Here is a 26054-nt window from a genome sequence, read left to right as displayed (position 1 = left end):
AAAGTGACACTACCTGAATTCAAGACTTATTTAAAGCTACAGTGATAAAGACCATGTGGTATAGATAGGAGTGTAGAGCAAAGGAACAGAATAAAAAGCCCAGAAATAGACTCACACAAATACAGTCAACGAATTTCTGACGAAGGTGCAAAGGAAATTTAATAAAGGGTGGACTTTTGAATAAACAGTGCCGAAACTAGACACCTACATGCCCAAAAAAAAGGAATTGAGAAACAGACTCACAGAAATGAGCACATACCTAAATTAAGTGTAAAATACAAAACTGTAAAACTTTTTTTTTTTTAAGATTTATTTATTTATACAAGCACTGGGTACAGTCAGAAGCACAGAAGGGTGAGAGCCAGAGCCAGAGGGGAGAGCAGAACAGGCAGAGTGACCAAGTACACTGCTGAGGGGAGCAGTGAGCGGCAGGAGAGGTCTGCGCACCATGTGGGGACCTCTCCCAGCGGCCGGGGATCGAACCCGTGCTGCAGAGGCTGCGGGCAGCTTTGCAACCCAGCGCTCAACCACTGCACCCCTGGGGAGGCCCAAAACTGTAAAACTTTCAGAAGAAAAATAGGATAAAAGCTGTAGCCTAGTCATCAAAAGCCCAGTTCATGAAAGAAAATGTTGACAGGTTGGACTTGTTAAAATTTAAAACTTTCTACTTTGAACTATACTGGTAAGAGAATGTTGAGAAACTGGAGACTGGGAGAAAATATTTGAAAACACTTACTTATATTAAAGGAGTGGTTTCCAAATTATGCAAATGATCTTAAAACTGAATGATAAATGTACAAAGGACTTGAAAGACATTTCTCTTAAAAAATATTCAAATAACTAATAAACAAATGAAAAGATGGTCAGTATCACTAGTGGTTTTAAAAGGTATTTTTTATGTATATTTTACCACAATTCAAAAAATGGGCAAAAGAACAGAACAGGTATCTCATCAAAGAAGACATACAGATAGATGGCAAATAAGCATATGAAAAGATGTTCAACATCACTTTTCATGTTTAATAATGACACGCCACTACATAACTATTATAATGGCAAAAATCCAAGACACTGACAGCACCAAATGGTGGCAAGGATGGGGAATAATAGAAACTCTCATTCATTGTGTGTAGGAATACAAAATTGTATGGTTACTTTGACAGAACTGTTATCAGAGCTCTGAACACTACTGGCCACTGTTTTTTCCTTACCATTGCTACTTTTCCAAGTATCTCTAAAAAGATAAATAGTGGCATAAGTGACCATCTAGACCATCTAGTCTTTTTTTTTTTACTCAGAAGGTGTCAACCTATCTATATATCTTAGTTATATAGGTTTTTGGATTTTCTTTCTTGTTTTAAAAGTTACTCTCTTGATTTCTGTTACATAATTTTTTTTCCTGTTTGCTTTCATATTTCATTTCAAGTTTATGTAGAGTTTACTATAACTATGTAAAAGGTATATAGGTGGTAGACCATAGTTTTCAGTGCTTTTTGCTTTGTTAAGAATACTTGTTTATTAGTATTTAAGTTCAAGTGGCTAGTGATTTTATATTGGAAATTTAGAAGTAATTTGATATATTCTGATACTCTGTTGTGAAATATTGTGATGTTTTGAATCCTTATATTGCCACATAGCATTGATCACATTATTTATTTAATTGCCTTTTTATTAGAGAGAGAAGATCCATGAAAGATGCAAGAATATTTGTCCTCCTAAAGATACCTTTGACAGAACTCTCTTACATACTCATGGTATGAATATGTGCTATTAGTAAATAATGTGTGGATGAATATGTGCTATTTGTAGTATAGCATAAAATTAATAAAATCTTAATTTCGGGACCTTGCTGGCAGTCATAGGTATAATTTTTATTTCTAGTGAAGTGTTTGTAGTCTACAACCATAATCTTTATTAAAAGCTTTTATGAGAAAAGGAATGAGTCTAATGGTAGTGTTATCCTTCAGTTCAACTAATACTAATATCTGAATGCTTGGTACTTTGCTTGTTGCTTAAAAATAGGTGAATAAGAAATAGTCCCTGTCCTTAAGAAGCTGATGGTCTTCTGGGTAAGATTAAATAAATAAACCAACAATTGCAGCACTGTGTATCAATTTCAGTATGGTAACATTGTATAAAGCTAATAACCTAACTTTGGAAGACTTCCTAGAGTTGATGATTATTTGTATCAGAGAGATTTATATGTGGAAAAGTCATTTCAGGAAGTGGTTTATGCAAAGCCATAGAATCAAGAGAGACGGGCCTCCCTGGTGGTGCAGGCGTTAGAGACAGCACTATCAAGCTATCGCTAGCCACTGCAGCCAACCACTGTAGCACAAGTTCCATCCCACGCCAGCCAGGGAGCAACCCCCATGGTGCAGCAGACCTCTCCTGCCTGACCCGCTGCTCCCCTCAGCAGTGTATTTCAGTAGATCTGCCTGTTCTGCTCCCCACTTTCTTTGGTGAATCCTTTCACTTCCCGCACCTCTGGCTTACACCCCAGTTCTGTATGCATGAATAAATAAATCTTTAAGAAAGAATCAAGAGAGAACATAGCATGTTCAAGGAACTGCAGGAGTTTAGTATATTGTCTCTACTGGGAGCAAACACTGAGACTGAAGAAATAGGTGGGAATGAAATCACACAGAGACTTGTATACTATGCTGAACCATTTTTCTGAAAGCGTTATAGAACTATAAAATAATGTTTTTTTTTTAAAAGATTTATTTATTTATGCATATAAGAACTGGCGTACAGGCCAGAGCTGCAAGGGGTGAGAGGATTCACCAGAGGCAGTGGGGAGTTGAACAGGCCGATCTACTGAAATAACTGCTGAGGGGAGCAGTGGGCGAGACAGGAGAGGTCTGCTGTGCCATGGGGGTCAGCTCCCTGGCTGGGAATTGAACTCACACTGCAGTGGCTAACGATAGCTTCACATTGCTGTCTTAATCCCTTATGCCACCAGGGAGGTCCTAGAATTATAAAATATATATTTTTTAAGATTTATTCATGCATACAGAGTTGGGGCACAGGCCAGAGGTGTGGGGGTGGGGAGAGGTGAGAGGATTCACCAGAGACAGAGTGTGGAACAGAACAGGCAGATTGACCAAAGTACACTGCTGAGGGGAGCAGCGTGTGAGTCAGGAGAGGTCTGCCGTGCCATGTAGGTTGCCCCCTGGCTGGCCAGGAATCGAACTTGTGCTGCAGTGGCTGCGGACAGCCTCATAGGTTGTGTCTTAACCCATGAGCCACCAGGGTGGCCCGAACTATAAAATAATGTTAATAGACGTGGCCGGGTTTATAGTTATACATTTTATAGTGAAAATAGCTGTGTATAATAAATTTATGGGTGATGATAAAACTGGAGGTAAGGAGTCAGTTGGAGATTATTACAGTAATATAACTAAGAGATCTTGTAGCCTCAGTAGCAGTTATAATGAAGATAGAGAGGAAATTAGGCCTCAGAGATCAAGACATAGGTTTTGGTGGTCAGTTAATTGGTAATGGAGCAAGATGACTAAAGGATGATTCCCAAGATTACTTGCTTGGACAGTTAGTTAGGTGAGAAGTGCAGTTCAATGAGAGAAGCAGTATAAGAGGAGAAACTGTGGAAGCGATGAAGGCTAGTTTGAGTGCAGATTTGCAGAGAGGAGGGGTCTGGTGTGCAACTGGGAGCTCAGGAAAGAGCCTGCAGATTTAAGTATGGTAGATATTATCACAGATACTATGCTAATTAATAGCATAATAATTGGGTTCAAGTGACAGGATCACTCAGGGCAGGTATGAATAGTGAGAAGAACTGATGATAGAACACTAGGAAGTGGCATTTTTTAAAAAAGAATTATTTATGCGTACAAGAGCTGGGGTACAGGCCAGAGAAGTGGGGGGGGGTTGAGAGGATCCATCAGAGACAGAGTGGGGAACAGAACAGGTAGATTGACTGAAATACACTGCCGAGGGGAGCAGCGGGCAAGACAGGAGAGGTCTTTCTCACCATGTGGGTTTCTCCTTGGCCGGCTGGTGATCGAACTCCTGCTGCAGAGGCTGTGGATTGCTTCATAGTGTGTTGCTTAACCCCTTGTGCCACCAGGGAGGCCCATAAGTGGCATTTTTAAGGGATAGATTAAATAAAAGGTTCTGGTGAAGGAGACTATAGAGAAATACTCCAGACTAGAAGTAATGGTTACAGAAAACTCAATTCTGTATGTTAAGGAGTAAGTACAGGAGAAGAAATGAAGACTACCAGTATGGATGTGACTTGAAAACTTGAAATATGGGATATTGACTAGTGGGAATAGAGAAGAATTTTTTTGCATGGCTAGAATTAGGATGTGGCCAGAGAGGCATTTATATAACCCTGTGAGTGAGTGCTTCCTTAAGTTTTGCACCCAAGGTCCTCCCTTGCCTCACCCTAATCTAGGCCCTGTGTTTTATCTTTTCGTTTTCTTTTTTCTTAATGGGAGAAAATTAGGATCTTTATATGTAGAGAAGAATGAGTTATTAGAAGGGAAGAGATTGAAGATATGAAAATATAAAGATTGAAGATACGGAGCATAATTAGTGAAATGGGTTCATGTAAGGCAGGGGGGAGGAGTCCAAGTGCAGAAAGGTTAGTTTGAAAAGGAAGGTGCTTTGAGATAGTTGGTGAGATGAAGGTAAAGTAGGTTCATTTGCAGATACATTTGTAGATGATACAAACTAAGATGTCTAAGAAGAAAATTAATGGGAATTAGAAAGACCTTTGATTATAAAAATTTCTGGATGGGATATTGGCTATTTTAAACAATAAAAACAGTATTCCTATTTTAGAATTTAATTCATTTTTAAAATTACATAGGATACCAAACTTAATCTCACCAAAACTTAATAAGGTAGCATATAGCTTTATGTGTCCACTTAAAAAAGACTTGAATTGTATTTAGGTGTTTTTATTGCTACTGTACAAGGGATTAAAATTATATGAAATATATGCCTTATTCAGTGCTTTGCCTACTAATAGGTATATGGGAGGTACTTAGTAGATGGTTATTGAAGGAAGAAGGTTAAGTAATTATTTGGTTGTGACCCAGTACAGTATTGAATCTGTCAAAATACAGTTTATGGAAGTAAAATTAAAACAAGTTTAAAAAATCGTATTTTCCCCTTTTTTCATAGATAAATCCAGGACAGATCTGGAACAAGTACCTAAGGTAACAAATCTTATAAAATCAGAATATTGTTATTTAACATTTGGTCTTTAATTTGCCTTATAAGCAGCTTTCATTTCACTGCTTTCTGACACTGACCCTTTTGCTTCTTCTGGGACTTTGTTGCATCACTTTTCTTCTTTTGCTTTTGAATCATCAGTGTCTTTCTTCCTCATCACTGAAGCCTACAAATATATTTAAGTCTCTCCATTCTAAAGAAGAATTTTGGTGACCTTCATACCCCTTCAAATTATTAAAAGATGTTTTCTTTATATGACAAAACTTGTAGCTGTATGTGATAGATGTTTTTTCCCTCCACTGCAGGAAGAGTCCATTTGATTCATTAGATTCTCAGTGAAGTCTGTGATGATCACTCTTTAGGGTGAAAAGAGATAGAAAGGCAAAAGTCAGAAACAAAAAGGAGAGGGAAGTCATTTATTAAGTTCTTTGATTCTTACACAATTAAAGTTTTGTTATTAATACCTTTATTCATTTCTATCCTTGACACACTCTTAACTTTTGCCTACTAATCTTCACATTACTTACTTCAGTCAAACCTTTTTTGGTGACTCTGTACTTCATTTGTACAGTTGCTTTAACCTCTAAGGCGTTTCCCTTATCTTTCTATATCTTTTACAGTCTTTTGCTCTAAGCAAATTTAACATTAATACATTTCCCCCAACTGAAGATAATTTCCACATTTTCAAATTTCCATACCATTTTATTTAGCTCCCTGCCCTCCATTTTAAGACATTTGTCACTTTTCCCATTACGTTTATGAATATATTTTATCATATCACCTGGGTTGAGGATCTTGATCTCAGAACATATGTATTCATTTCCCTTTGTTTCCCCCTCAGTGCATAGCATCAGAATTAAACAATCAGTAAATATATATTGAATCAATACTTTCAATTCTATGAAAGTGAGTATTAGAAGATATATTCATGTCCCTAGTTAGATTTTTCCCTCTCACATTAATACTAATTTTTGGATATAGGTAAAATAAGTCAATAAATACAGTATAGAAAATAATTAATTGATTAAACCATTTTTCAGAGTCTATGCTGGGAATACAAAGATTAATTAATAAGCTATAAATCTAATCTTATAGGAACATATGGTCTCCGAGGGTCGAGAGAAATGTATATACTAAATAATTTTTGTGAGGTATGAGATAAATAAGTATTCATGGTATACTTGTGTTCAGAGAGTGATTAATTTCTGTCTTATATAAAGAGACATTTAATTTTTTGATTGGGTCATGTTCTCCAGGAAGATAAGTAAGAAAAGACTTTTTTTTTTTAATTAAAATTGCTAACACACTTTTTTTTTTTTTTAAAGATTTATTTATTTATTTATACAAGCACTGGGTACAGTCAGAGGCGTGGGAGGGTAAAAGAATTCACCAGAGCCAGAGCGGAGAGTAGAACAGGCAGAGTGACGAAGTACACTGCTGAGGGGAGCAGTGGGCGGCAGGAGAGGTCTGCACACCATGTGGGACCCTCGCCCTGTGGCCGGGGATCGAACCGGTGCTGCAGAGGCTGCGGGCAGCTTCGCAACCCAGCGCTCAACTGCTGCGCCACTGGGGAAGCCCAAGAAAAGGCTTTTTAAGTGAAAGTACAAAGATACTTAAGCATATGAGGGTATGGAAGATAGTTGAATATTGCTAGAATGTCATTTGTAAATGGTTGGAGTAGCAAGATGCAAAGAAGTAAGTGGGGTCAATAAATGAAGGACTTTCAATACCATCCTAAAGAGTTTGGTTTGTGGCCCATGGGAATCCACTAAGACTTTTAAACAGAGAAATTAAATATCATTATACTTGTATTTTAAAGTTATGTCTGACAGCAAATAGAGGGCATAGGTTGTGGAAGTGATACAGGAATTGTCTGGGTTCTTGGTGCTGCCTGTCACTACAGAACGCCAATAAGCAGAGACAGGAATTGAATCTGTAAGAAACACTTTATTTCAGTTCAGTGGCCAGAAATCTGAGAAAATGGCAGTAATAACTCTCTGAAGAAACCACTCTGTCACCAAACCTCTAGCTAATCTTTTTATATTGAGTTAAACAAAACAGTCATAAGCTAACAGCTCATCAGAACAGCCAGCCCATCACAATTGATGTTTCTGGCATTCCTCACATTCAGCCACCAGAACTAGTTATCAGCATCCTGGTTATACTGACCTTGGTACATGTGATGGCATCAGTATCCAGCATTCCTTTGAGCATCATCAGTGCAGGAATCTCAGGTCGAAGGAAGAGTTTTAGTTAAATAAGAAAAAGATTGTTAATCATATTGTGTGTATGTGCAGCCTATGTGTATATACAGATTCCTGTTCTAGGTACGGTGCCCTTCCTTTCCACCCTAACCTCCTATCAGAAGGACATTAGCAAGTAACACACAGATAATAAAGAGCTAAACCAATGAAATGCTGTAAGGATAAAGGAGAGGGGATTCATTATATGTAGGAAATATATTGGGAAAGATGGGTAAGTTATGTAAAGGATCAGGAGTAGTCTTTTCACAAAATGTAATTTGTTTTTGGTTTTAAAATTTAGTGTATATCTAAAAAAATCACTTTGAAAGAATTTTGAGCAGGGAAAAATAGAAATTAAGTGGAGAAATTGATATTTGGTTAAACACTGATAGGTGAAAAACTATCAGTGGCAAATAATATGGAAATTTTAGATTATAACTTTTGGTTTGTATCTAGTGGGACAGTATTAGTGAGTTTGATTATTGGAATGATTATCTTCATTGATAAAGGCAAAAAAATTTTTCTATCTTTCATAAGCATTTTTGGCTTGGTGAAACATTGTTTATATGTTTTTCTTATATAGATTGTTGTACATGTAATTCAACCTGCTTATCACTTGCTTTTGTTGTTTTATGCTCGAGCCAAGTTAATTATTGTTAAATAGTACTATGATGTAAAGACTAAATAATGGATGTAAAGAAAATGGTTATCTAATTGAGGGAAATGTATTTTTTAATAGATTTTTATGAAACCAGATTTTGCCTTGGACGATTCCTTAACTTTTAATTCAGTTTTACCATGGTCTCATTTTAATACTGCTGGTGGAAAAGGAAACCGTGATGCAGCTTCATCAAAGTTGCTACAAGAAAAGGTAATTGTCCATTGACTTTTTTTTTTGTGGGACCCTCGCTGGTGGCCGGGGATCGAGCTGGCACTGTAGAGGCTGCGGGCAGCCTGGCAACCCAGCGCTCAACTGCTGCGCCCCCAGGGGAGGCCCCCATTGACTTTTTCCGTGTAGAAACTTTATGCTAGTGAAGTGGTGCTTGTTGTGTGAATTCAGATTTAGTTATTTAGTAAAATCTATTGTCATTTAATTTCATTTTTATTTTTACTGATAATAAAATCTTAACTGATAAGATAATAGCATTTTGAGTCAATAGAATACAAGTTGAACTGGTGAAAAAGGAAAATATTACTGTTTTAGTACTTCTTATCTAAAACAGCAGTAGTTGAATTTTAATTGAAAGTGTATATTATTACAGTTAATTGCATTAAATATATTCCAAATAATAAATTGGCTGATTTTATAGTCTTATGAATTAAAGCATAGAAAATCACCTTTTCCTGAGGTACTGCTTTTCTTCATTTATACATAGTAAAGACATTGTTTTGAAGCAAAAATGTCATAGTTAAAAAATAAGATACAAAAATATATTTTTGCCTTTGTAAAACTTAGTTTTCTGTGTTTTATTAGGCAGCAATTTTTAAAACATCCCAGTGTTCTGTATTTCAGAAATCAATATCTTGAAGAACATTTAAAATATAGAATTTTAAACATTTTAACTTTTCAAGAATCTTTAAAACTTTAATAGGAAGTAGAGATTTCTGATCATTGTTCTTTCTCAACACCCAGTTTACAGCTTTTCAAAAACAGATTGGTGTTAAAATGAGAAGAAAGCATTTGTTTCAGTCTAGTGACATCTCTTGGCAGTCTGAAACCCTATCTCAGGCAGTCTGAAACCCTATTCAATTAATTAGGTCCAGTCTTCCTCAGTACCTAGAAAGATTAGCTTGTGGTTGAGAGAAGAAATGTGGAGGAAAAACTGATTATTCCTTTTCTCACAGTTGAATGAAACCAGTTTTTCCCTTTGGCAACATTTTCACTTACAAAGATTTTCCTTGAATAAAACAAATTCATAAAATTGTTGTAAGTGATGGATACAACCTATATGGACACAGGTTCACACCCAGACTGCTTTTTCACTTTCCAAGTATGTGCCTTGGTAGTGTAATATCTTAAGAAAGGGAAAGGACAAAAGTCAATAAAAATCTCATCAATCTATACAGATGCCTTTTGGAATACTTTAAAAATTGTTCCCCTTGTAGAACTCTAACTGGAAATGAGTTATAAAAGCATTAACACCTTTTAAAATAATGGATCAATGGAATCTTGATAAATTGCTTAAATCTTTGAAATTCAAATGAAATAAATTTCTCTGCTACATGTTTAAAGTAATTAAAGTAATGGAATTTTTTTCAGGTCTGTCGTATTTACATTTTGACTTCTCATTCTGCTCTGTTTTTAGAAAAGGAATCCAAGAAAGGATTCTGTGGCAGCTCTTTCACACTCAGGCATGACAACTAACTTTGAAGAGAGGAGATACTATAACCAAGATTAGAGAAATTTGTATTTTATTGTAGTGCCACCCAAAGTGCTGATCAGCAATGAGATAGGAAGTTTGCATTAGAATGTAAATCAGTAGGACTTCTTCTTTCACAAAGAGAATTTGTTCAAAAAAATAATGCAGTGTGCTTAGCGATGTATTTGATTCACTCTCCAGCAATTTCCTTATTAAATAGTTCACACACTGGCAACAGCATTTAAACTGCATTTTGAGAAGCACTGTCCTAAAGAACATATCCATTTTGCATTTACTATTCTAAAAATTGAGTTCACTTTAGCTTGCGATATACCCAAGTACCTTTGTCGCCATACTGTTTTTTAGGTAAATAAAAAAGAACATCCATATCAAAGATGAAGAGAACAGCTATTTATGAGACTTACACTATGGAAGAATTTTGTTTGTAACTTATTATATGGTACAGTAGATTATTGAAGAAATGTGTGACTCTGTGTAGTTTGAAGAAAATAGACTTGGTTAACCAGATGATCTTATCTTATGATTTCTAAATGTTGAAAGACCTTTTACGCCATGAATTCTCTTGAGATATTCAGAGATAATGCCTAACATTTGAACTTTAGGTTGAAAAAAATTTTTTTTAAAAGATTTATTTATTTATGCATATAAAAACTGGGGTATAGGCCAGAAATGTGGTGGGGTGGTGAGAGGATTCACCAGAGACAGAGTGGAAAACAGAACAGACAGACTAACTGAAGTACACTGCTGAGGGGAGCAGCAGGGCGTCAGGAGAGGTCTGCTGTGCCATGCGGGTTGCTCCCTGGCTGGCTGGGAATCAAATTCATGCTGCAATGGCTGCAGATAGCTTCATAGGCTGCTACTTAATCCTTGCACCACCAGGGAGGCCCAGGTTGAAAAATTTTTAATAAAAAAAGGAGAGAAAGGGAAAAGTAATACAGACCAAAAAGGCATATAAAGTTAGATAGGAAAAAAAAAAGCAATTTATGTTTTCAAAGTTGGTATTTGAAATTAGAAAGCATTTTTGCTTAGAACATTACTTAGAAAATTAGAAAACATGTTCTAGGAATTAGTCTTGATAATGTTAAAATAAATACATAGAACTAGTTTTATTATAAGGCATTTGTCAACATTTTAAGAAGAAAATAAATTGTCAGTAAACTGAATTTGACAAATTGGTAAAGAGATAACTTTTAAAATATGAAATATGCAGCCTTGGAAAAAAGATCCAAATGAATTCTTGTACTTTCTATAGTTTGTGACTTACACAGATTCCTTGGCATTTTGAAGCAGCATAGTATAGTAGAAAGTGTTTAAACCTTTGAGTCACATACATCTGGGTTCAGATTTTAGATTTGCTGCTTTACTCACCATATAACTTTACTCAAATTAATCTCATGTAAATAATAGTAATAATATCTGTATTTCAAGATTGTTAAAATTAGAAAATTATGCATATAAAATACCAGGGACTGATGGAAGAACAGGTCAATAAATGATTACTATACACATCTTTTAGTTAAGCTAAATGATGCATGGGGAAGGGTGATGATGTGGGGGAAGGGTGCCTATGGAGGTCATTCTCACATTTTAGAATTTCTGGAACTAGATTATAATCTGAGATGACTAGAAGTACTCTTACTTTCAAGAAAGTAATTGGTGTTTGGAAGGCAGTAATGGCAGGAGTAAAAGGTAAATGACCTTCTATTCTTTTGTCTTATATTTATTAATCTTCCTTTCCATTTTGTTATGCCCAATATCAACTCCCACAAGTTCCAAATCAAAGTTTACACAATGGAATTTAAAATTCATTTAAAAATCTCATATAATTTCAGAAAGTATTTGGATTGTCAAGGAAGGTATACTTGTAATATTCCATGATTTTTTTTTTTTCCCCCTTCCCTCTTTAGCTGAGCTATTATCTGGATATTGTGGAAGTAAACATTGCTCACCAGATCTCCCTACGTTCAGAAGCATTTTTTCACGCAATGACCTCTCAACATGAATTGCAGGACTACCTCAAGAAAACTTCCCAGGCTGTAAAAATGCTTCGAGATAAAATTGCACAGATTGATAAAGTAATGTGTGAAGGATCACTACACATTTTAAGACTCGCACTTAGCAGAAATAATTGTGTGAAAGTGTACAATAAACTGAAGTTAATGGCAACTGTACATCAGACGCAGCCTACAGTACAGGTGTTGTTATCTACTTCTGAATTTGTTGGAGCATTGGACTTAATAGCTACAACACAGGAGGTTCTACAGCAGGAACTTCAGGGCATTCACAGCTTCCGGTATGTGCCTTAAATAAATCATCAGAAATAATGTTAGAAATTTAAAAAAAAAAAATTTTAAAGATTTATTTTTATACAAGAACTGGGGTACAGGTCAGAGGCACCAGAGGGTGAGAGGATTCACCAGAGACAGAGCAGGGTGCAGAACAGGCAGATGGACCGAAAACACTGCTGAGGGGATCAGCAGTTGAGACAGGAGAGGTCTGTGGCGCCATGTGGGTTGTTCCCTGGCCGACCTGGAATCTAACCTGCGCTGCAGAGGCTGCGGACAGCTTCACAGTGCTGCACTCAACCTGCTGCGCCACCGGGGAGGTCCAATGTTAGGAATTTTTAAGGGTAAATTTTAGTGTGTAATGTTAGCGGAAGAACTATGACTGTTATTTTAAGCTAAATAGGCATATTTTTCTTTCATGGAGTTGAATATTATGTACTTTCTATTGTGTTTAAAGGGAACCTTCGTATCAAAATCTATCAATAATCAAATTACTCTAATGCAAATCCACTTTAAAAGAATTTAAATATTATTTTTTATTATTTTTCTATATACTGTTAATCTTTTTTAGTTAGTGGTGATAAAGAATGTTTATGTTTTCTTTTTTCTGTATTTTTTACCTTTCCTTTATAAACTTTTCTTATAATTTCTGAACTCCCAGAACATTTTGTTTGTACTCTCTAATGAAATATTTTTTAAATAAATTTCTTACACATTTTTTTAAAAGATTTATTTATGCATACAAGAGCTGGGGTACAGGTCAGAGATGTGGGGGGTGAGAGGATCCACCAGAGACAGAGTGGGGAACAGAACAGGCAGATTGACTGCAATACCCTGCTGAGGGGAGCAGCAGGCGAGACAGGAGAGGTGTGCCTCACCATGTGGGATTCTCCCTGGCCGGCCGGGGATCGAACTCGTGCTGCAGAGGCTGCAGATTGCTTCATAGTGCGGAGCTTAACAACTTGCGCCACCAAGGAGGCCCTCTAATGAAATTTTTTAACACTTTAACATATTTAATATTATTTGGGGTTTAGGGTTTTTTAAAAACCTTTTTATTGGTCCCCAAGTATCTTGGGCAAGAATTACGTATACACATCTTAATACTTATGTGTGTAATCTGAATTATTAAGTATATTAACAAATTTATATTGACTCTTTGTACTGTTCTACTCTTTTCCCCCCTATTCTTTCTTACATCACTGCCCCTAATTAACTACTTACATAGTTTTTGTGACTATAGTTCTTAATCCTAGCTATGTACTAGAACCTCGGAGGAACTTTTAAAAAGTTACAGCATACCACATCCAGATCAATTAAGTCAGACTTTCTAATGGGTAAGACTGCACATCCATGTTTTTAAGCTCTCTAGGCAAGTGTAATGTTCTTTGGAATTGAGAAGGCTGGTTTCTAATTACCTCTGGGTTCTCAACAGTTTTAGGATTTGGAATTAAAGTGGTAACATCTTCCTACATGATTTTATTCTTTTTAAAATGAAACTTTGAAATGAAATATCTTCTTGTCTGTTCAAAAGGGCTTTTACTGATATGTTAGGGGTACAATGTATTTGTTATCAACATAAAAATCCCATGGTTTGATACCCTCTTCTGAATGTGAAGACTAATTTACACAGTGGGAAGTGTTGGCTCATTATAAAATTTATAGTTATTAAAATGGATCTTTTGCACATATATTAAGCTTTATGATTTTAAAAACTATGAATTTACTGCCTAAATTGTTGCAAAGTTTGGCAGTTTCAATTACTAAAAAATAAATATTTTTACTCATTTTTTATGAAGTGAAAATTTTCTGTTAATAAAAGTGAATGGTAATCACTGTGACAATATGTCATTTATGATCTATACTAATTTAAGTGTTGGTGAGGTTAATGGCATTTAAATACTTATTAAGCAAATGTAATATAGGGTCTACATCTATATTTGAACCTTGGTATCGTGTAGCTTTTGAAATAAAAAGTTACTTTGATATAGCTAAATATCAGTTACTTTGATATTCAGAGTTGAAATGTTATTTGCTCTATCTTGTAAAGGTTTTTGTAGAAACTTAGTTTTCACCATTGATAACTTTTCTTACTACTTACTACCACTCTTACCAACACCACCATAAAACCTAAGAACAGTTATTGAATATTTTGGTACTCTGTACCAAAAACTGTGTTAAGTATATTACATTTATTATTTGACTCCCCCTACCAAAAAAAACCTTTATTAGATAGGTAATCTTAGCCCATTTCAAAAGATAAGGAAAGAGAGACAAAGAAAGTCCTAGATAACTTGCTCCAGGTCAAGTTATGAAACAGTGGAGCCCATATTCAACCCAGTTCTCATCTGACCCTAGAAGTGTGTATGATTTTTAATATATTTGTGTGAGGATTTATAGAACTACAAACAGATCACTCTGAATATCAATACTAACTTTATAAGTGCGTTAGATGTAAAACTATGTGGGCAATTGAGTTACATGTTTACTGAATTAGAACTTAGCATAATAATTGATTTTAGGATAAAAGTTAATGAAGCTAGCTTGTTTTCTAGTCACAATCCTTTTTTCTTTCTGCAAAGAAAAGATGGGAAATATTCAGAATTAATTGTAAGTTCCAGCTTATTGTGAGTTTATTGATCATACGCCATATTGAGATTCGATGTAAGGGAATCAAAGGTATTTATCAAAGGTATTCAACATTTTCTTTGATCCTGAAAATCTCCTAAATTTAGATATTCAAAACATGATAGTAAGAAAACATCCACATTGTATACTCTGGGATAAGGACAAAAAAACAGACTTTCTACTCTTTGATGAAACTAGTATTACTATAGTTTATTGACATGTAAGTTACACTGATAAAAAGCAGCGCAGAGATCTTCATGGAAAAGATACAGTTTAGGAGATCTGAATTACGGTACAGATTGAGGCATATCAAAGTAGAAAGCATTGGAATTGTTCCAATTTATTTAGCTAGATATATAGACCTAAGTCCTTTTTTTTTTTTTTTTTAAATATTAAATTTTATTTTTATATTCCCCCATACAATTGCAAACGCCCCATTCTGACCCCAATCCTTCCCCTCCCGCCCCCCACCCCCCAAAAAGTGTCTCTGGTTCATAGTTTTTTGTTGATTTTGATTTTCACTTTCTTATATTCATTTTCCTGGTCCCTTATTTAAGTTTTCTAGATTCCTGCTATGAGTGAGACCATCCGGTATTTTTCTTTTTCTTTTTGGCTTATTTCGCTGAGCATGATCCCTTCCAGTGCCATCCATGTTGCTGCAAATTGCATGTGTTTATCTTTTTTGAATGCTGAGTAATATTCCATGGTATATATGTACCACATCTTCTTGATCCAGTCATCTATTTTTGGGCATTTGGGTTGTTTCCAAAGCTTAGCTATTGTAAACAGTGCTGCTATAAACATAGGAGTGCAGGTGCTCTTTAGACCTAAGTCCTTTTACACGCAGTGATGTTTTCGTTTTTTATCTTTTCAGTAGATTACTTTTACCACTCTACTATATGTCTTGACAGATTAATCTACTACAAAATATTTTTGATAAGCTTAGTAATAATGTGCAGGCTATTTTTAATTGTATAGGAAGTGGTATTTATAAATCATAATCTGGTACCAGAGGTGTTCCTTGTTATTGGATTTGTCATTATTGTAGTGGGCGGGACTAGAAAATAACTACCTTTTTCAAGAAAATGTATGAATTCATATTTATATTTCTAATTTAAATTCAGGTCTATAAGAGTTTTTAATTCTTTAATCTTACATATGTATCTTCTCAAATAGGCTGAAAACTGTTTTTTAATGAACCCAATGTAATTACTCATTTGTTTTATCACACACTATATATGCAGTGTTCTTAAAGCTAATGTTACTACAAACACATAGATTTCTTTCTCTTCCTTTCTTTAAGATACAGGCCTTGTATGATGAACTGATACATTGCTATGTTTTAAAGTCATTTAAAGTAATTCTTCTTTGGGATTATAGATGCTTTTGTGGGGGTGTGGTGTGACAACAGACATCTGAAGAGATATAAATCCATACTCTTAAATCATATACAGTGTTGTAAACCAGTATAACCTCAATAAAAAAATAATGCAATTTCAAAACAAATAAACAAAAAAGAAATACCTTTTTTGTGTAAAATTGTCAATAATTTGATACACATGTAAATTTTTTTTTAAATTTTCTTTTGGATATTAAGGATTAATTTTTAATGTGATGTTTTATAACCATGCTAAGTAATTACATGACTCCAAAGTCAAATCTGTGAAACAAAAAATATTCAGAGAAATATAACTTTAATCTTATTCCCCTTCATTTTGTTCCCTACTCTTTAAGTCACCATTTTAAAAAGTTTTAGTTCATGTTTATTCATCTGTCTTTCTTATCTGCATTTATATATACATTTTTCTACCTTGTTGTTTTCACCTTACAGTATACTCTGAAAATCACTCTACAATATGCATTCTCAATGGGAACTATCACCCTAAGAGAACAAAATTGATTCTTGAAGAGTGGGAAGGATCTTAGATCGTTAAACAGATATACTGTGTGTGTATAGGGGTATCAATAAGAATAAAAATGTCTGAAAATACTTATTAGGAATAAGAAGGGCAGTAATGAAAAAAACAATTGAAAAACTTCTCTGTAGCTATATTAGTTATTGGCATTTATAAATTCTCTTTAAAGTATATAGTATTATGATACATTCAACTAGTCATCTATTTATTTGTAGTTACAACCCGTACTACAGTAAGTATATGTTTCTTTGTATTTTATTTTATTTTTTTTTGTTTTTTGTATTTTAATCATCATAGAGTCATGTTGCTTAATGAGTTTTCAGTCAACAATGGGGACTGAATATTACAACAGTGGTCCCAGTAGACTTTTCCATATAGCCTAGGCATGTAGTGTAGGCAGTGCTATGTCATTTTGTATAATTACTGACATTTACACAACAAAATTGCCTAACATTGTATTTCTCAGAATGTATCCCTGTCATTAAGCAATGCATGATTATGTTTTTGAGACAGATTCTGATAAGTGAGAATCCTATATCAAAGGCTAGTTACCTATGTAATTTTGCTAGACATTGCCAAATTTTCTTTACGGCAATGTTTTAGTTTATACTAGTGGATATCTTCTAAATTGGTTTAGTGTGAGATGTTGGTGCCATTTCTGAGAACCTTATTAGCCATCTAATTCACTGTAAGAAATAATGTTCATAGGCTAAACAAATCTATAGTTTTTCAATTATCAGATTTTTCACCATTATCATTGTACCCACTTCCCATATGTTGTTTATACAGTAGCAGTGGATTTGTCTAAAAGTTTACATGTCTTCAACTGTTTTTGTTAATGTGTATATATTTGTTCTTACTAAAGACAGTTGCCAACATTAAGTGGTTTCTCCCCAAGTAAATGTACAGATTTTTTTTTTTAAGATTTATTTATTTATGCATACAAGAGCTGGGGTACAGGCCAGAGATGCGGGGGGTGAGAGGATTCACCAGAGACAGAGTGGGGAACAGAACAGGCAGATTGACTGAAGTACACTGCTGAGGGGAGCAGTGGGCGAGGCAGGAGAGGTCTGCGTGCCATGTGGGTAGCTCCCTGGCCAGCCGGGGATTGAATTCGTGCTGCAGAGGCTGCAGATTGCTTCATAGTGTGGAGCTTAACCCCTTGTGCCACCAGAGAGGCCCAATATATAGATTTTTTAAGTGTTTTTGTTAATGTGCTATATATCTGTTCTTAGTAAAGACAGTGGTCAACATTACGTGGTTTTCCCCAAGTAAATGTAGATTTTTTAGATGTTTGTTCATTATTTAATTATAAATTTTAATTGCTTAATTTTAAGATTAAATTTAAACATTTAAATATAAATGTTTTTAAATTGCCCCAAAAGATAGAGCCTTTTTAAAAGGATTTTTTTTTTAACACTGAAGTATAGATTTCCTGTTAGCGTATTTCACTTATGTTTTGAAATATCTTTAACTAACTTAATTATCTAGATTTTTCACTCTCTTGTTTTTATAAAGTCATTGTATTGTGTCGCAAACATCCTTTTATATATTAAGGTACTCATCCTTACTACCTTGCAGAGCAGAAACTTCACGGTTCCTATCTTGTCATTTGGATATAAGCCATGTTTTTTCAAGGGAAAATATTCCAAATACCTTTAGTAGTACTTGTCTTTACTACCCCCACAGCTCACCCCAGATTAGAGTACTTCTCACTTTAACTGCAGCTAAAATCTGCAAATGTTAGCGGTAGACTAAAAAGAAGCATTATATTTTAAGTGAAAAGTTGTTCATGGATAAATTGTATATTGGTATTTTTTTTTTAAGATTTATTTTTATTTATGCATACAGGAACCTGGGGTATAGGCCACTGGTGCGGGGCGGGAGGTAAAGAGGTGGGAGTGAAAGGATTCACCAGAGACTGAGTGGGGAGCAGAACAGGCAGAGCTTCTGAAATACGCTAAGGAGAGGTAGGCGAGACAGCAGAAATCTGCTGCACCTTATGGGTTAGCTCCCTGGCCCAGGATTGAATGGTACAGTGACTGACCATAGCTTGATAGTGCTGAGACTTTAACTCCTGCACCACCAGGGAGACTCCTGTATGTTGGTATTTTTATGTTTTCAGTTTAAACATATTGTGTATTGACTTTTAGTTTAATGACCAGAGGGATGTTATACCATAACTCAAACTGATGATAGAGAATTGAGTCAATCTGTACTGATAGTCCTTCAGATATTTATACCCTCCTAGAACACAGCCTGGCACATATTTGTATTTGTTGACTAGTTTGCTGAATAAATGAGTAGCTGGTGAACTACCAGTGTTGCTATTCAGTAAGTGGTTAATAAGGAACAAACTTAGAATATCTGAATATTTTATCTGTAAAAGAAGACAAGAAAGCAGTCCTGAAATTTCTGTATCCTAGTTTCATGCAACACATTTAAGTATCTGGGGTTTAAAGATATAAAAAGAAAATTAGTATTTGGGAGGTTATATAAAGCTATTTTAGTTATTTAATAAGTTGAAAGTTACCATTTTACTAAAACATCACATATTTGCACAAATACTGTCAGCAGGGAAAGTTTTGCCAGCTGCTTTCCCTTATCATGATGTAAACTTGGATATTTAATGAATATATATATGCATATATATATACATATATATAATATAACATTTTCCTTCATAGGCATTTGGGATCACAACTTTGTGAATTAGAAAAACTGATAGATAAAATGATGATTGCAGAATTTTCTACTTATTCTCACAGTGACTTAAATAGACCACTGGAAGATGACTGTCAGATTTTAGAAGAGGTATGTGTTTTGAACTCTGGAATGAAATTGATGTCATTAGTGTTAATTCCAAACAACCTTAGTTTAGAACATGTTCTTCTCAGATTAGTGTGAGCAAAATTTTCTTAAATTTCAAGTTCTAGCTGATCTATGAAGTCCTTCACTATGTTACCATTTAATTGGTCATTATCTTACAAAATTAGAGAATAAAATAACTTTATAACTTAATTAGAAATTAGAGTTAAAACAATGTCACATGGTTAAAAACTGAGTTCAAAGTATAGATATAGGGCAGATGAACTTTTATCCACATGTATGCATGCACTGGCATAGGTCTTATAAAAAGTGATTATCATTATGTGGTTATTTTCAGACCTTCACATTCACTTAGTACCTATTATGAACATGTTTTATACAAATAGATCATATTTAGGCTTTGCTTATTTGTTAGCTACACAATGCTGATTACTACCAAAAAGCTGAGCAGCATATGTAGATAAAGAGATTTTTGTGTACATTTCAGTTAATTCCCTATGGATAACATAGTCCAGATCAATATTCTAGTCTTTTAGACCACAAATTAAAAAGCACAGGTCTCTACCCAAAGAAAATTGGCAAAACATAACAAATGTAATTCTGGATGATAGTTCCCAGCAGTCTGGGGGTGAAGGAGGGAGGAAGGTAAAGAAAGGGCAGGGGGAAGGTAAATAGTGTAGTGACATTGGAGCTTTGGTTGATGGCAAGTGAAGCATGTTGAAATGTGAAGGTGTACTCCCAAACCTAGGTATTTTTGTAAATGACAAATCAATAAATTTTTTATGAAAAAATATTAAAAAGTTAATAAAAATAACTATGGGTTTCATAGAATATTTTTGGTCATCACAGTTTGAGTAGGATAATTTCTAGCTTGTTGGAGGTTGGCCAAAAAAACCTCTTATATTGTTTTGTCCCTAAATCCATTTCACATGATCCAGTGTAGTGGAATAAGGATTTAACCATTTTTAGAAATGATCAGATTTTAGAAAAATATAATGACAAGGTTGCTGTGGAAGGATTTCTTTTAAGCTTATAGAAAACACTGTATGTAGGGTAGAGATTGAGGATCAAGAATAAAACCCTTGATATTGAATATTTCTTCTTCTGAGATTAAAGTGTGAAATTACATATGTTTGTTTTATTTTAATAGGAAAGACTAGTATCTCTTGTATTTGGACTTTTAAAACAAAGAAAACTTAATTTTTTAGAAATCTATAGTGAAGAAATGATTATTACAGCAAAGAATATCATTAAACAGGTAAGTATATATTTTTATTACATGTTGGTCTAGAATCTTGTAAAAAGTTTTTTGCATGATCCTAGTAATAATGTATGTAGCATAATAGTAATATTTTCTCATTTATTTGAACATAGAAAAAATAGAAGAAAAGCATATCCCTACTAGTCAAGATTATCACTTTATTTCTTTGTGTAGCTTCTTAGTTTTTTATTGTTATCACACTGTGAGTATGATTTTGAGTTGTACATGTATTTTAGCTGAATCACGAGATGGCATGAACATATTTTCATTATATAAGCCTTGAAAAACAATTTTTACTGGTTATATAATATTCTACCATTATGTTGGTTAATCCTTTTTAACCTTTTCTCTATATTGGCTATTTAGTTTTCAATTTGGTACTATAAGGAACACTGACAGACATCTTTGGTGTAAACTTTAGTTTCCTTGGTTTTTCATATTTAAGACTATTTTCTTATAATTGAGTCTAAGAAGTGGAATTCTCAGTCGGAGAGTGGAAAGTATTTTTAAATTGTTTGGAATGGAGCAGAATTGCTTTCTAGAAAGTTTTTACCAATTTATACTCTCATCAGCAGTAGATAAATATTTATTTGCTCTTACCTAATCTCTAATAAATTATAAATTAAAACTTAATTTATAAATTAAAATTTATTTAAGTTATATATTAAAATTTCATTTATAAATTAAAATTGTTTCTTGATCTTCCCTCATCTTTGATTCTTTTACTCAGAGAAATCTCATTCACTGAACATCAGTTCTATATTTGAAAAAAAATAATTTTTAATGTATTGATTATACTTCATTGGTAATGATCATTAAATTGACACACATGGTTAGGATTTTAATGTTTTATTTAAACAAGCTGAAGAAGATTATAGTCACCCCATTTTACCTTTTTCTGTCACTGACTAAAACACTGTAAAATTTTGAAAATTGTTGACAATAGGTACTAACACAAAGTATACATTGTGACTTATGTTTACATAAGCTTTCTAAATGGAACACAAGAATGTTCATGACAGCACTATTTCTAATAGAAACTGGAAACAACCCATCATCAACAGAAAAAAATAAATAGAATGGTGAATGAATAAATTTGTTTGGAGCAGTGTGGATAACAATACATATATAGTGAAGAGTCAAAGGAATCAGACACAAAGGAATATACACAATCTCATTCTATGTATGTAAACTTTAGACACAGGGAAAATTAATCTAAAGTGTCAGAAATTAGGATAGTGGCTTCTTTTGGAAAGAAGTAATGACTAGAAGGGGAGCAAGAGAGGAGCTTATAGGCAATTTCCAATTTCATTATCTGAATTCTGTTTACAGAGATAAATTTCTTATCAAAGTTTTTGAGTTTAACATAATTTATACAATTTTCTGTGTATGTATGTCATATTTTTAAGTAAGTTTAAACTGCTATGTTTTAATTTCTAGACTTCTGAAGTATAAGGCTTTGTTGTTTTTTAACTTTAAACTGTTCGTGTATTGCAAGGAAATATAACCTTTAAAATGAATTTTTGGGGGGATTTTAATATGGAACTTCTACCTTAGTCCTACGTATTAAAGTTTTGTGATTTTGGTGTATAATTTTGAAGAACTATATAATAGGACATTTTATTATAGTTCAAGCATACTCTGTAATAATTTAATAGGGTAAGGGTAATGCTACAGTTATTTAAACACATTTAACTATATATGAGTCAAAACTTCTAGTAAAATGATTATCAACATCATTGAGGTCCTTTTTATAATGAACATGTAACACTTAGAATTTGGAAGACATTAATCAAAATTTTTTTTTAAATTTCCAGTGTGTAATTAACAAAATTTCACAAATAGAAGACATAGACACTGATGCTGTTGTGAAGTAAGTATAAATACTAGGTTAGAAACAATCAGCCAAGGAAAAGATTACCCATCATACTGATAGTGAGGGGGATTTAAAGAATTATTGACTAAGGTACAGGTAGTGTATAGAAAAACTTCAGTACCTTTAAGGAACAAGGGAAAAAAGAAGTTAATAAAACTCAGGAGAAAAATAGGTAGTAATTGGAAAAAAATCTATGCTGTTCTCTGGAGGAAGACAATATTTCTGAGCAACCCTTCAGGAAGGGAGATGGAGCTATCAGTTAAGTACCTTTCCTATTTCCAGGCTTTTGTAAGGGCTCATGGTTCTCCAAGCTCTCCAGAGCAGAGAGTAGATGGAGAGGAATAATAATGTAGACATTAAGGGAGAATTGAAGATAATTCATAAAAGAGAAAGTGTGTCAAATATAAATTATTTACTTATCTAATTAGAACCCAGCTTAAAATTGGCTTTAAGAAATTTTAGTATAATTTTGAATTATCCAATCTGTAAATTTTTATCTTCACTCTTGAAATTCTTATTTTATTTTGAGAATAGTGATAAATAATTTGTAACTATGAATTACTCATGCACATGTATCTAAACTTTATTGACCTAAGATGAATGGCAAGAACAATTGAATTTATTAAGGCCAAACTCATAGAATGTGAATTATGGAGTTTTAATTTCTACACTTTTACCTAATGAAAACTCAATTTGAACTGTTGAAACAACTCTAAACATGGCAGAATTCACTAGTAATTGAAACAATTATTGAGACTCTATTAAAAGCCCTATGACCAGGGGCCTCCCCGGTGGCGCAGCGGTTGAGCGCTGGGTTGCGAAGCTGCCCACAGCCTCTACAGTGCCAGTTTAATCCCCGGCCGCCAGGCGAGGGTCCCACATGGTGTGCAGACCTCTCCTGCCACCCGCTGCTCCCCTCAGCAGTATACTTCGTCAGTCTGCCTTCTCTGCTCTCCCCTGTGGCTCTGGTGAATTCTGAGTGTACCCAGTTATTAAGAGGAGAAAATTAGAGCATGGAGGGATTAAGTAACTTGCCCAGAGTTAAATAGCTAGTGACCTAAGGCAGTATGTCCCAAGAGCCCATGCTCTTAACCATCATGCTATATTAACTTTCATATGTGGAAAAGTACTTTTTAGTTTATAGTTAGAAAAGTAGGTTATTATTAAGTTCGTTGGGGAAGATATCATTTAAAAAGTTTTATTGTGGAATATATATTTTCCGCCTTTAACAAAAGTTGGTTTATTTGTCTATGAGCTTACTCTCAGTAGTCATTTAGCAGTCACATGGAATTACTATATGATAGTCAGTATACTTGACTGGATTAGCATTAGACATATTTAAACAAGTAGGAGTTGTTTGGTAGCTGACCAATTCAATTCTATGGTTTTAGTTAGATATCTAATGAAATTGAAGTTTATTCTCCTGTTACTAGAGAGTAGTTAGCACGGTTTTCTCCAATTTGTAGGTATTGTGTGACCCAAACACAGTCATTGTTTTTGTTTGAATTATTTTTTCTAGACTTGCAGATCAGATGAGAATGTTGAATTTTCCTCAGTGGTTTGAACTACTAAAGGATATATTCTCTAAATTTACAATTTTTCTACAGAGAGTTAAGGTAAGCTTATGTGATTATTTGTCCATAATATCCCTAAGTTATCAGTTTTCTAGATATATAACATACGTATAGAATCAAAATAGAATAAAGTAATTTCTTTGTTTTTATAATTTTTCTAAAGAAACTTTGTTATAATTAAAATTTAAAGTGCTTAGAGTATCTTGGTAATTTTTATAGTTTTTAATGTTTCACTTTATCTTACAAAGAAATACAATGCTTATTTGGCTTTACCTGTTATATAATAATATTTTCACTTATGACATTGTAATGCATGACTTTCTCTAGATTATCTGGAGTTACAATATTGTGAAACACTCAATAATCCCTCCCAATACTTAATTCTAGAAATTTAATGTTGCTATAAATACATTTTTGAATGTATTTATAGTGCATATTCAAATTGCCCTACTCATGTGCTTTATTGCAGTTTTCTTTTTTTATTTTATTGAAGTACCATTAGTTTACATCCTTGTTAGGGTTTTGACAGTATAGGATTTCTCCCTCAGGTGTAGTCACCATAGCATTTCTACCACCAATCACCAATAATCTTCACCATAGTCTGTTGTGCTCTCCCTCCTCCCCTCTTCTCATTCCTTCTACTCCCTCTGGATGCCTCAGCTTCATGGTCAGCTTTCACGGGTTGGTTTTAGTATTTGAATTTGTCTTACCCTTTGTTTGGTTTCTTTGTATCCCACTTATAAGTGATACCATCCTGTGTTTCTTTTTTTCTTTCTGCCTTAACTCACTTAACATAACCTCTTCTAGCTCTATCCATGTTGCTGCAAATGACATGAGTTTTTTGTTGGTTTTTTTTTGATCATTGAGTTGTATTCCATTGTGTGTATATACCACATTTTCTCCATCTGTTCATCTGGTTTTGGTTATTTTCATATCTTGGCTGTTGTTAGTAGTGCTACAGCGAACTTAGGAGTGCAGTTTCCTTTTGAATTAGTGTTTTTATATTCTTTGGGTAGATTCCTAGGAATGGAATTGCTGGGTTGTATGGCAGATCCACTTTTAGTCTTTTGAATAACCTCCACACAGCTTTCTCTAGGGGCTGGACCAGTCTATATTCCCACGAATAGTAGAAGAGGGTTCCTTCTTCTCCACACCCTTGCCAGCATTTGTTGTTTCTGGTCTTTTTGATAGGGGCCTTCTCACAAGAATGAAGTGGTATCTGATTGCATTTTTTAATTTGCATTTCCCTGATAATGTGAACATTTTTCATGTGCCTTTTGGCTATCTATATGTCTTCTTTGGAGAAGTGACTTTTTAACTCTTTGGCCCAATTTTTGATGGTTTTTATTTGTTGAGGTATATGAACTCTTTGTAGATCTTTGATATTCATCCCTTGTCAGATGTATGGTGTGCAAATATTTTCTCCCATTCAGTAAGGAGTCTCTTTGTTTTAGTTACAGTCTCTATTGCTATGCAGAAGCTTTTTAGCTTGATGTTGTCCCAATTGCTTATATTCTCTTTTATTTTCCTTGCTTTTGGGGATGAATCTGTAAAGATATCTCTGAAGCTTGTATCATGAAGTTTTTTGTCTGTCTTCTATGTATTTTATGGTCAGATATTATATCCAGGTCTTTTATCCATTTTGATTGGTTTGATTTTTGTGTATGATGTAAAATAGTATTGTTTCATTCTTTTACATGCAGCAGTATTTGAATACCTGCTATGTGCTAACCACTACTCAAGGCATTATTAGGATTATAGTATCTCATGGAGGTAATATTCTAGTGAAAAAGAGACTTAGAATTAAAAAATTTAACATAGTGATAAGAATGGGTAAAGCCATGGAGTTCTGGGAGAAT

At 34.1% G+C, this 26054-nt stretch overlaps 1 protein-coding gene across 2 annotated transcripts in view; it reads left to right on the top strand.

The window, feature by feature from the left end:
* The window catches only part of VPS54 (VPS54 subunit of GARP complex), a 78924-nt gene that overhangs the window by 21028 nt on the left and 31842 nt on the right, over positions 1–26054 (top strand). For both annotated transcript variants that reach the window (XM_037527480.1, XM_037527479.2), the window contains exons 4-11: positions 1676–1754; positions 5155–5189; positions 8188–8319; positions 11737–12122; positions 19343–19469; positions 20635–20742; positions 22563–22618; positions 24141–24237. In XM_037527480.1, coding sequence (XP_037383377.1) covers positions 1676–1754; positions 5155–5189; positions 8188–8319; positions 11737–12122; positions 19343–19469; positions 20635–20742; positions 22563–22618; positions 24141–24237 — 1020 coding nt within the window. The remainder of the gene's footprint in view (positions 1–1675; positions 1755–5154; positions 5190–8187; positions 8320–11736; positions 12123–19342; positions 19470–20634; positions 20743–22562; positions 22619–24140; positions 24238–26054) is intronic.

This window comes from Talpa occidentalis, unplaced genomic scaffold (assembly GCF_014898055.3).
Source record: "Talpa occidentalis isolate TD23 unplaced genomic scaffold, MPIMG_talOcc4v2.1 talOcc4.5, whole genome shotgun sequence".
Classification (NCBI taxonomy): Eukaryota; Metazoa; Chordata; class Mammalia; order Eulipotyphla; family Talpidae; genus Talpa; species Talpa occidentalis.
The sequence above is the reverse complement of the archived record's forward strand: the minus strand, read 5'-3'. Positions and strand labels throughout refer to the sequence as shown.